The sequence below is a fragment of the Triturus cristatus genome, chromosome 5_1, assembly GCF_964204655.1.
Source record: "Triturus cristatus chromosome 5_1, aTriCri1.1, whole genome shotgun sequence".
Lineage (NCBI taxonomy): Eukaryota > Metazoa > Chordata > Amphibia > Caudata > Salamandridae > Triturus > Triturus cristatus.
In genome coordinates, this window is record NC_140587.1 from 647062548 (window position 1) to 647075621 (window position 13074).

At 42.3% G+C, this 13074-nt stretch overlaps 1 protein-coding gene across 2 annotated transcripts in view; it reads right to left on the reverse strand.

Moving 5' to 3' along the window:
- Positions 1-317: 317 nt before the first annotated feature.
- LYN (LYN proto-oncogene, Src family tyrosine kinase) overlaps positions 318-13074 on the reverse strand; it is a 308727-nt gene continuing 295970 nt past the window's right edge. For both annotated transcript variants that reach the window (XM_085605606.1, XM_085605607.1), the window contains exons 11-13: positions 11300-11453; positions 6194-6325; positions 318-2122 (exon numbers count right to left, since the gene is read on the reverse strand). In XM_085605606.1, the coding sequence (XP_085461732.1) occupies positions 1920-2122; positions 6194-6325; positions 11300-11453 (489 nt within the window). In that variant the 3' untranslated portion in view covers positions 318-1919. The remainder of the gene's footprint in view (positions 2123-6193; positions 6326-11299; positions 11454-13074) is intronic.

The window sequence follows — 13074 nt, forward strand, 5'->3', positions numbered from 1 at the left end:
TGGTTTCTATTTTGGGACTACTATGTAAGCAACTAAATTATACACTTGAAGATTTTTTTTTTTACTTTTTTTGATTATACTCAGTCAACCACAAGAATGTTTTTGCTACTACAACAAAGGGACATACAAATATTGTTTTTTTTAGTATTGCTTTATTTACAACATGTTTTAAAACCAATTTCAGAATAGAAACTACGGCTATAAATATTATGTCATTGTACCTGATTTTTTTTCTTAAAAGCCACAACAGAAAATCATATAGAACACTCAAATTTGAGTCACTGGCACTTTTTGAAGCCTAAATAATAAAATAAAACGTGACAAGAGATCATTTATTCATCCTAAATCATAGTTGTGTACTGGTTTGTAAATTACGGTTACATGACCTTTAGAAATATAGCATTACACCACATTTCAGTGCATACATTCGAACCACCAATTGGTGTTAATTGTGTTTAAAAACGTAAGGCACCCTCCAATAACTTTTGGAGTACTTTATGGATGGTCAGACAGAGAGGTCCGGATTCTTTTTGCGCCGATGGAGCATGAAATCTTATCTAGATTAGGGGTCGCGTCACTCCCACCATTATTTAGTGATAATACATTAAATTAAACATACTCCCCCATTGCAATCACGAATCAGTGTGGGACTCGTTCCACGCTTCATTTCAAAGTTCAACAATGACTATTGGGTCTAACATTTGAAAATATTGTCACTGCTTAAAACTACTCAAAGGCTGTTTGCAGTTACTTTGGCTCAAGAAAAATTATTTTGCTGTAGCTTGAGCAATACTTTACAAAAATCGTCATACATAACAGAAGGTAGTTACTATTAAGAGATATTTTAGGAACACATCACTGTCGCAACAGCCGTATAAAGAAATTTAAGGGCATGAAATCTTGTGAAATGCATTTTTTTTTTGCTCAGTGAAAGGTGCCAAAAACTAACAAAGTGATAGTCTAAAAATCTTTTAGAAAAGTCTTACAAAAATGGCTCATTCAATCTGTTGAACTAAAAGAGAACATTTTTAGAATAAAGATAGACTACATTGAAACATTCTTTGATTTCTCCCAAGTGGGAATATCAATGTATACGTGCACATCTACATGTTTATGTTCACTGCCTTATAGGAAAACCTGGATTTAATCTAGGATTTTATATGAATTGTAGAAACAGCACCTGTCGAAATTAAAAAAAAACAACTTAATACAGCGTCACATATGTCATATCTGAGTTGCTCAAGCAGATATCGGCCCTCTGCTGGAACAGCTATTCTACTGCAGTGATGTGCAGTTCATAGCTTCAGGAACAGATAGGGACTCCTCCACTGTGCACCCTTCTGCTGCCGCAACCTCAGTGATAGTCCATCTGCTGATGAAATGTGGACCGCCTCAGGTAGTACGCCGGAGCTCCTGCTTTGGGTGATGCAGATCCAATATGGATTTAGTGAAATACTCTCCACTGCAGGGGCCTCCTTTGTTGTGGACAAGTTGCTTCTGGCCTTGAAGTGGGATACAATAGTAGCAATGGCTGCTTAGGGCTTCTATATCAACCTGGTCAGCTGGGACTTAGGGCTTTTCTCACAAGGAGGTTGATCATTTATAATATCCTAAACCATGCTGTAGGCGTACTTGATCTCTTCCCAGTCTGACCAATGTACGTTTTCTTCACCCAGTTATGGTCATATTAAAGAGCTGGACGTGAACACTAGTGCAGAAATAATTTTTCACGGAAGAGCTAGTATCGCCAGAAGAAAAGCAGTTTTAATTGCCAGGATGGTTTGCCTTCATGTGTAATTTGTTTTCCACAAAGCGCAATCCATAAAGTCTTCAAGTACATGAAGCAAAGATTAGGAAGTTAGTTGTCTGTCCGGTTGGCAGACACAACCTGCGGTGACTTTCTGCGGAATGTCTTTGCCCTAAGGCTGCTGTTGGTACTGTCCTTCTGTCGCTGTGTAGAAGTCGTCCAGTACACTCTGCAAGTAATCAAAGGTGGGCCTCTCCTCAGCCTTGTCCTTCCAGCACAACTGCATGATTTCATACAACTCCTCTGGGCAGTTTTCCATGCGTGGGATCCGATAACCACGCTGTAGGGCGGTCATCACTTCGCCATTGCTCATGCCTACGAAGAAGACAAAAACATAAGAGCATCAGCAATGGGTCAACCTCTCTCCACAAACACACTGAACCGTAGCTCATACACATGTTCTACATTCAAGCCTGCATTAGAGGTGCAGCAAAGATCAGGCAATTAGTCAATATGGTTACAATTAACCGTATCTATTCCAGTGCACTTTTTGTATCCCTATGAATGAAGCACTAAACAGTGGCAATTACAGTTCATAATATGACTTCAAAGCACTGACACAAGCAAGTCCTTTTAGCACTTTCTTTTCTCTGTAGACATATGCTTTGAACGCAACACCATGCTATGGTTGGAGCCTAAGCTTGTCATGCCTAGGGACTCTAGTTAAACTTCACTTCTGAGGCTTTTTTTTTTTTTACACAGACCTAGGGTTCAGTGACAGTCCTGGAGCTCCAGGAGGCCCCCTCCGTCATTGTGCACGGGTGGCCCCGAGAGCTCCTGACAGGGTCTGAAGCGTAGGGGAATAGTCTATGCACTTTGCAGGGGGCCCCTACAAATTTTGCTGCACCAGTGCTAGGGTTGGTTGTGTTACTGTAATGAGGATCTTATTCTAGCAATTGGGGATGAACTATTCTTTTTGGCTGGCACAGTACTGACTTGCATATGGTTGATCGCCTACTGGTAGGTCAGAAACAAAATATAAAAATCGGTTATGGGCAGAGGAAACCTCAAAGATAAAGAAGCATTGGCTTGCAAATTTGTTTCAAAGAAAATTGGCTAATGTGGCTACACAATCTTTAATGTTTCTATAAATGCCTTGGCGCTAAGACTGAAGCCTCAAATAAAGGCTGCTCAACTTCACAATCCCATAATGTGACAGAGTCCAGTAAAAATACAGGAGTGGCTAATGAGCATCTATCATTTTAACTGCTGGCTAGATGCACTGGTACAAGTGCAGTTATTGGAGAGTCTCAAGATGTCTAGACTATTCCTGATAATAGTGATAACTGATTTATGTCTTTTTCCAAGGGTGCCTCAGCTACATTCTCTAAGGACTTCAAAATCCAATTGATATCAGGAGCCTTAACTTTATAATTCCAATTTATTGGAGGTATGGTATTTCTATCTTCTCTTCCCTTCAATGCTGCTGATTGCGAGATGTTTTCTTCCTTCTTTTCCTATGATTCCTCACTGAATAGGCTATTGATAATTTGGCCTCCTCAGTCGAGATCTCACTCTTTCCACATCAACCCTGCAAACCGAGATCCTCTTCAACAGAGGCCACTCCTCCTCTTGTGCATGTTCAATGGTGAAGGGATTTTCACTCGCTCCCTCCCACCGAATATATACCTTAACAACACGGATTTTCCTCCTCAATACAATCACAACGAGCTTGTTACAACGACCGCGTTGTTACCACGCAATGCCATTACTGCGCAAGTCATTACATCGACTTGCAGTAGATGGCGCCGTAACATTAGAAATGTATAATTAACTATTCCAACTCCAGCCTACGTAACAGTAGGGAAGGTGTTGGAATAGTAAACTATACTATTCCTTATGTTAGAGCGCCATCTACTGCAAGTCGATGTAATGACTTGCATAGTAATGGCACTGCATAGTTACAACGCGGTCGTTGTAACAACCGCGTTGTGATTGTATTGTGGAGTAAAACCCGTGATGTAAAGGTTGTTTCCCCCTCCCACCTGCCCCCATTCTCGTTGCTATTTTCCATTCTCCCATCTGCCTCTTCCTGGTTGCTTCTTTCTTGCTTCTTCCCCCTCCCACCTGCCCCTATCCCCATAGCTTTATTTCATCCCTTCTGTGGCAGAGGGATGCAAGGGAGGTCCTCCTTAGCAGAAGGGAGAGAGAATATTTGATTATAGTGGCAGCTGTTGTACGAGTGAGGACCACCTACCATCAGGGGTCCCTCCACTTAAATTCCCCTCCAGGCTGTGTGCTGCAGTGTGATTCCTGGGGACATGGGGTCCGTGCAGACCCATATACCCCACAAATCTAGTCCCTCCACTTTGGTTTGTTTGAACGAAACCCCCTTCTGACTCTTTTGCCCCAGCTCAGTCCTGACGGCAGTCACAACTGCACCCCTTGGATGAGCGTTGGAGATCAATGTCCTCCCTCATGACGCCATTATCCTCCCCTCTGCGACTCCAAAGTGCACTTTGTAATGTTATCTGTCCAGAACACTGTGCCCTGTTCACATCACTGGCATCTCTGCCACATCACCCGATTCTGCAGTGCAGACAGATACTGACATGAGTCTAAACATTGCCCTGTGTTTATGTGACATTGTCTGGCTTCCTCCAGCCATTTTGGAGTTAACTACCAAATGAGACACTGAATCGGGGGGCATAAAGCCACAACTTGAAATGGAAACAACGTGTCAGCTCTGCCCTGTGTGTCACTGGGGTTTAATGTTTGATTTGTTCAGCATTCTGTCCATCATCTGTTCTTTTTACTTGTGTGTACAGCCGAACAGTCGTACTGAATAATGCCTGCACTATTCCACTATGTGTTTTACAGTTCAGCTGACCATTAACAGCCCGTGACTGTCTCTTTAAAGGCTCAGCAGCACTGCCAAAATGCCCCTGTGATGTTCCATTATTTGAGAGAAGCTCAGATGTAAAGTGCTGGTACTAGTGGATGGTATCTCTGCAGATATCCCCAAAAATATACCTCTCAGATACTCCTGGTACAAAGCGCAGGCACTTTCTTTACAGTATCCATGCTGAGCAGTCAACGATTGTCTCTTTACATGTGCAGTAGCTGTCTAATACATGCCATGACTGGATATTACGAGATATTAGCAAGTATGAGTCCTATTGGATGGTATCCGTACCTCCGTCAAGGATGCAATTAGTTTCGACATTGGTGTGTTTTAAATATTTTTACGTAAGCCACGTAATTGAGCTAGCCTATGGCATTTTTCATTTTGTGTAGTTTTGGCGATTACTGCCGCATCCTTCTCTTGCCTGCGTCATAGTGACTTTTTCCGTGACTTTCATTCATGCTGAACTGATGGGCTGCTACACAACATGGCTATACGACATTCACATTGACAACGCCAATAGCTTGGGCACTGCCGAGACCCATTCGTTTTGCTAATGCTCGTTTTCTTTGGTATCTGAAATGAGCTTCACCTTCCTCCCCTCCACGTCACACCTTTTTGTATTAATGTAGACATAGATGAAAGAATTGCTTTAATGATCTTTTTCACAGTGACCTTGAGACTTTCCACAATATCGAAACCTGAAAGACTCACTGTAGCTGCGCTCACCTGAGAGGTAGCTCTTAATCTTTCTATATTGCACATTGTTGCTTAATTTTTTTGTTTTCATTTTTTTTCCTCAGGATTTATTCACTTTTTTTGGTGCATGATATGCATTTTGTTCCTCTACTCTCCATTTTTTAATTTCAAGTGTTTGTTACACTTTTTTTTCCAAGTCGCCTGGCTTGTCTTAGTCAATTGTTAATCAACTTGAGCAAATAACAGTATTCAGTTTACTCTTCTAAAACCATTATCAATGGCATCCCCTCTAACAACTCACTATAAGTTGCCCTTGAATTCCGAATGTGCCAATAGTATCCGTTGCCGGCCCTGTTGAAATGACAAGGTCTGTAATAACTCACAGCTCAATCCATAATCCTCCATTAACTCCCCCTCCCCCCACCCAACAGGAATTAGTGGTAGCCACAGTATTGTAACTACAGGGTAGAAGGGAGGAGTGACCAGGCCGATATTCGGTGACCTTGTAATGACAAATCCCTTACCGTTATAGGTGCAAGTCAGACGTGGTGCTCACGAGCCACACTCAGTAAACCTTGCTCACATAATGCTTGAAGCAGGGCTAGACCTTAAGGTTGAACAAGTAAAATAACACTTTTGAAAACACGAGTCTTTGACAGGACAAAATGTGAACACCTTCAGTCCTCACAAAATAGCCACTTCAAATGCATAACCAATCGGAACATATTTGAGCCACAGATAAACAGCAACAGAAGGAGGGAAAGAGAGTCAATAAGAAACGATACTCCTTTAAAGTGTAAAAACGTGTTTTATGCAACACAGCTTGAATCAGTTCGCCCTACCTGGATAGGGGATCTTCCCATAGGTGATTATTTCATACAGGAGGACTCCAAACGACCAGACGTCAGACTTGATGGTAAATGAGCCAAAGTTGATGGCCTCTGGGGCTGTCCACTTGATTGGAAATTTGGCACCTACAACAAAACATTAAAAAAAACTTGTTTGGCAAAGTAAAAAAATGTTTACATCCATGAACGTCGGAATTTACAATCACTTAAAAGAAGCGCTAAGCGAGACAAAGTCAGAAGTACCCTCTGTTTGTGGTGAAATATTATTATTATGCTGCACCACATTACTGAAGTAAGAGTTTTCTCTAGGGACATTTTGAGCAAGAATGGTCCACCTCGCATAATGCACATACTGCCCGAGCATGGTAAAGCACAGCAACACTTAAGACGTGTAGAACTGCAAAAGAAATGTAAGATGCGTTTGGATTAAAAAAGTCTAGAATGTTCCAAAAATATACTTTAGGGAAAGGGCTGCTGGGAACCATCAATGACCAAAACAAGATGTTTCTGTGAAAGAGAACACGGGATAAAACGGCTTACCGTGGATTATATGTACTGTACCAGTAGCTATCTTTGGCCTTTAAATCTAAGATTGTCCACAGCCACCTGCAGTGGTCATGCAGTACAATAAATCAATAGATTGGCCTAACTCATTTTTCAAAATTCACCATTTGCCAGGCACTCCAGCTGAATCTGGGGCAAATGACTGAGAAAATGTTGGGAAAGGTCGATGTATCCTTGTTCTGTTACAATGTCCCTGTGAAAATCAAATTCACTCGCTTTCTCAGGGGCAGAAGGTGCACTAGAATGTACACATGCACAGTTCTGTGAAGCTTACATTTATCTAAGAGTGCACGTCAGAGCTTTGTCCAATTAGAAGCAGCACTGACTGCACATAAGTACTGGGGGTGAATTTTTGACATTGTTCAGCGTTCCGTCCATCAATTGCTCTTTGCATTCGCCATCCCGAGTGGGACAGGTATGCTCAGACGTGGGTCCCATGGTCTCCATGCCACTGGGGTCAAGCTAGCCGGGCTGAGGAGGGGTGATGCCCCAAAACCGGCTCACGGATGCTTCTTTTCTGTCCAGGGAGGACCTGGCCTGGCAGTTTGGGCTGGACTGTTCCAATGTGAAGCAGGGTTAAAGCTCATTTGCATATGGCTGGGTTCAAACTAGAATGGCGTGGGGAGCAAAAAACGATATCTCTATAATGGAGGTGAATGTTTGACATAGATCAATGTTCAGTCCATCAATTGTTCTTTTTGCATTTGAATATAAGAATGTTCACTGTGGTGTTCAAGTGGGAATTCCCAGCTTTATACATTCTTATTTCTCTATGTCTACTCATAGATTCATATAACTTTGGGGCATAGATATGCTATATTTTTATTTAATAAAGCATTAGCCTATGAAGGAATAGAAAAATGCTCCATTTGCAGTGCTTTTTATTTACCTCGAACTGTAACGTAAACTGGGTTAGTATCAACACGCAAATATTTTCCTCCGCGGGTATCAAAGGGAAATCATGGAAAGCTTGAACTTTACTATCATTGCCAGTGATGTCATCCATAACTCCTCGGTGGTGGAAATATACAGAATTACAGATGGGTAACAGTGAATAATGGGTATGATTTTCCCAAAGGGGTTCTGAGTAACATGGAGTAGACAATGAGAGTGATCCTACAGGTTGTCTATGATGTCACTTAGAACTCCAGGGTGAAAAACATACCCATTGCACAAAATCACCTCGCCTGCTTCAGTCCCTTGCCCCATGTTACACTTGGTGTCCTGTTATCTATCCCCACCACTCCCCCCCCCGGTCCCCCCAAACTGTCTTTCAAACAAACTAATGAACAACTGGCTTAATGGCAAGGGACCCAGATATCTCATGGAGAAACTCATTCCTCATCGACCAGGAAGGTCTTTAAGATCAGTGAACAAGTCATGACCTATGGTCCCACAAATTAAGAAAACTTGCACCGGAGGCAGAGCTTTTTAATTTCTGGACCCTTCTTATTGGAACAAACTTCCTATCCACTTACGTGAATGTACTCTTCATCGTAGCTTTAGAAAATTACTCAAAACCGAACTATTTTAGTATCCCAGTCAAATGCCTGTGTTCTTTTTGCTGTTCTGGGATACCCCTCTGGGGTTGATTCAGGAGCATTACAAATAATCTTAGTAATATGTGGTCCCTGTTGAAATAAACTTGAGTTTATCTCTATTCAGATGATCATTTAGATGGAATGGGTGGGCTTAAATTCAGAAACAACAGGCAAGCATCGGTGAGAGGCAATCGAGTCTTCAGTACACCAATTGCACATACAAAGGGTTTAATTACAAAATATATTGACGGATAGACTCCTATGGAATGTGGTGGGCAAACAGGTCACCCTTACAGTTTTTGGTATAGGATAGTTCACACCATTCTTAGGCCAGTTTGCATCTCCAAATTGCACACCCTAAGAAAGTAAGATTTTCTTAGTGGTATCTACCAGGGCTAACCATTGGTGGCCCCCCCATATGTGGCCCTGTTCACTGGAGCTACCAGTGCTGCCCGTATGGTTCTGAGGCTTTTACTGATATAGGTTTATATGGGCCGACTGTATGGAGAGACAGGTCACAAAGGGTTTTGCAGCCTATGTACTAACCGGTCACGCTGCAAAATCTCCTGGTGCAGAGGGTCACAGAATTACATGTTTAACTTATAATAAGTAGGCAAGTCACTATTTGCAACTGTCCACGATTGGCTACAAATGCATAGATAGTAGCCTGGAAGTAACAGCAGACCACCATCCCTGTGTTTGCAATCCCAAAACAAAGTTGACCATTTGGTAAGATATTGGGGGAGCATGCACAACTCCCAAACAGGGAAGGTGTTCTTAGGTGACTGCTTCACTTGGTGAATCTGTTACTAATTCTTTTGAGGTGTCTGTCACTGTTCAATGGTTTGCATGCACAACTGCGGTCTCAAACCATTAACATATGCCATACCAAATGAAAATTAGTAAGGAACATCCCTTTTACGCCCCTTCTTGATTGTGATTCGGTATGGGACACTAAACCAATTTTGAAAGCAAGGAAATAGCTTTGGGGGGCTGATTAGGGTGTTACGCCACCCTAAATATGTATTTTCTGATGTATAGTTGGGTACAGGTGCTGCCAGTCGGGCACGGTGAAATGTCAGTCTGATTTCACCAGGTAGTTTTACATGCACAGACAAAAATGGATATACACTCTCTCTGGTTTGAAAGTCCTAAAAAATGTTGGTTATTTTACAGCAAAGTGTTTCTCTTAGTACTCCTACCAACCCGCTTTCTTCTTCCTTTCCACTGCTCCTTAGGCCCCTCTCATGCACTCTGCTTGTCGTACAATATTTCTTAACATTACATGCCAGCGAGGTTGTTGGAAAATCTGAAGCTTTCACCCCCGAATCTTGCGGACAAGCTACACCCTCTATTTGCGAGTTGGAAAAGCCTTCATACTTAATACATTGTTAGAGACCTTTTTCCATTTTCAAAACCTGTGATGTGATTTTGGGAATCACAGCGCTTACAAACACAAAATGGTTTTGCACATCTGGCCCTGTGTTAAAAACTCAGGGTCCGCTTTCTTAACCTACTGCTCTATCTACAAGGTAAGTTTAAAATATATTTTACAGCTACTTTAATTCCATTGCATTAACTGTAATAGTAAACGTAACCATACATTAAAGTTTAATTTATTAAATTCTATTAAAATCATATAATTAATCTTTACAAAGCTCTCACCTTACAACAGATGTAAGTACTATTAACCTAATACTAATGAAGCACCTAACCCCATTCTTTAAATATTTTTATTTCAATTAAATGATATCAAATCAACCTTAACATAACACTAAAAAAAGCCCAAATCCTGCTCTTTAAATAAATTAAAATGAATAAATAACATTAATCTATCCCCAATGCATCCTAATCATACTCAATTTACTTTTATTTTAATTAAGTTATATAAACTTTAACCTTCCCCTAAGGCCAATTGTAGCCTTCAATTTACGTTTACCAAAAATTCCTCGCTTAAGTTAAATAACCTTGAATTTAAATTGAACTTTTCATATTTGATATAGTGGCATCCTAAGTAGTGGTACTTACAATGTAGAGGTAGCTACAATGTAGTGCCTCCAATGTAATGTTGCTAGGTAGTCGGGGCTCATATTTAGTAGCTTTATGCCAGCCTATCATCTGTAGTAGCTTCCATGCCAGCTCTATTGATATGTGCTGCCCTTTCTTTATCTAGAACTGGATTTGTGCAGCACCTTAGAAAGGCCATTACATACACCGTACCTTGACAATGTTTCAAATGAGCTAAGCTTCACATACATGCAGGGGGAGAGTGATTTGTAGTTGTCTTATGTCTGGCTTGAGTAGCTTATTCATTCAGAGGTGTGGCGCCGCGGCCAGGGCGACTGACTCCGGAATCTGGGGATCACGGTTCGATCCCCGGCGCCGGCGGCAGATTAGCCCATCACCATGTGACTCTGGGCAATAGCTTGCTTAATCTTCCCGACGGCCCCCAGCGCCTAGAGACCCTTACGGGTGATTGTTCGGGCTTTACAAATGTGGATTATGTTTCAATGACTCTCTAGCATTTATAATAGAAAACTAACTACAAGTACTAGAATGCAGACAAAAATAAATGGCCGCATTGGTTACCTACTTGCCATGAGTCAGCTTGAGAGCTCTGATTTGTTTTTGTTGATGTAATTCTAAATCTTGGATCTTAACTACTGGAAAAGCAGTGTTCAATGGGAGGCCTTCAGGAAGTAGAGCACTGGACTGGATGATTGTTTTAGAAATTCTAAAACCGGAAGTAAACCATTGTAAATCTCTATATAAGTAGGAAAAACTAGGATTGGAAAAACCCTTCAACCTTCCAACATGTAGTAACAAACGTAACAGATTCATGGTAAATGCGACAGATGTTAGGAGAGAAAATCATGGCCACGAAGAGGCACAGTTAGGTGCCCGAGAATGAGATGCAGAGTCCTTCATTTGTTGCACTCGGTGAGGGGAAACTGCAGAGTTACAAAGAGTTGTAGCATCAAGCCTTTGCGCCTACCTTCTCTGGCGGTGTATTCGTTGTCTTCGATCACTCTGGCCAGACCAAAATCAGCAATTTTACACATCAAGGAATCTGAAACCAGAACATTTGCAGCCCGAAGGTCTCGATGTATGTAGTTCTTTTTCTCGATGTAGGCCATCCCTTCCGCAATCTGTAACAGGAAAAAAGTAAATTGTCGGTGTTTGTTTCTTGAAGTCATTAGTACTGCACAATAATGCTTTATAGACCTAAGAACATTTTATTTTTGGGCATCAGACGCTGGAGTGGTACACTTTAAGGTAACTAGGAAGTATAAATGGCGCTAGATTAACAAATTCAACACCAATAAGAAAGAGCAATCTATATCATATACTTAAGTTGGGCTGCTGTGCAGGGCGGCTCCTCCACTAGAGCGGAGGAGCGTCGCCCCACTACTAAAAGTGATTACTATTTTATGTTTCCTTTTGTGCATTGCGTGCAGACATTTGCATCGGGGCTGCTCTGTTCTTTGAGCAGGGCAGGGGAGGAGTGCCTTGCACTCTCCTGAGTGCGTATAACTGGTTTGGTCGGCCCGACCATACCAGTCATGCGTACTCTGCCCTTTCGCTATGCATGCTGCATAGCAGCCTACATGGAGAACATGACCACCCCATTAGCCCCTGGCTGGGCGGCGTCCCGACCAATCACAATGCAGCTTTGTGATCGGCTTTGGGGAGGGTCTGGAGTGAGCCTGGCTGCCTGCTTCCAGTTCCTCTTGGAGGCAGGACAGCAGGAGCAGACGAGAAGACGTGGGATCCTGCGGAAAGGAAGGTAAGTTAATTTATTTAAAATAAATATTTACCAGTGACTCCCCGTGCATCCCCCCACCCGCGACCCTTCGCGCCCACCCCCCCACCTGTGAGCAGTGCCAGCCACGACTGGTGCTGTGTCCAACATGGATGAGGTATAGAGGAGGACAGAGTGAATGATCAACTGTGCCCGTCCTTTGAGGTGTCAGAAGGAACATCAGGGAGGCCTTCAACTAGAGGCTGCAGAAGTGGAATAAAGTGCACCAAACTGACATTTTTTTCAGTTCATAGTACAGACTAAGTTACATCCTTCAAGCAAATGTAATGTACTTCAGCAATAAGTATGGATGCTGTGCTCCTAAAGGGAGCAAGCAGGAAACAGAGCTAAGGTGGTGGGAGTGGTAGTATCTGTCTACAGACGCTTAATATAGGACTGCAATGAGGACCTTATCAGTAATGGGAATTGAAAAACTAATATAGGAGTAGGGCTTACTCGGCCCGTAATGTCGATTTCTGGTCCTAGTCGGTCTGTACACAAATAAGTAATGTGGTACTCAAAGGAAGACATTTTTGTGGGGATATTTTGTAGGGTTAGGATTCGATCACCGATACACCAGGGCCCATATTTATCATATGTTTACGCAACACAACAAGCCACCTTGCAAGGTAAAGGGTAGGAATTTGGCGTATTTAACATTATACATCACATTCCTGTCCTTTCCTAGCGCGGACACACTTTTGGCTGCCTAGCACCAACGCAGGCAGCCTTGCGCGATGGTGCAAGGCTGCCTGTGTTGTAGACAGGATCGTGTTTTTTACAGGAAGGGACACCTTCGGATACAAAAAAAAATCCCCAGAGGCATTTCCCTCTCTCTACGTGTACTGCAGAAAGGAGGCGTGGCATTTTGTCGCATTTCCAGGTCTACCACTAATGGTAAGTCTGGGAATGCACCAAAATCCATAGGTGGATGTATGGTTACACCCACGCTCCACCCATGAAACGCC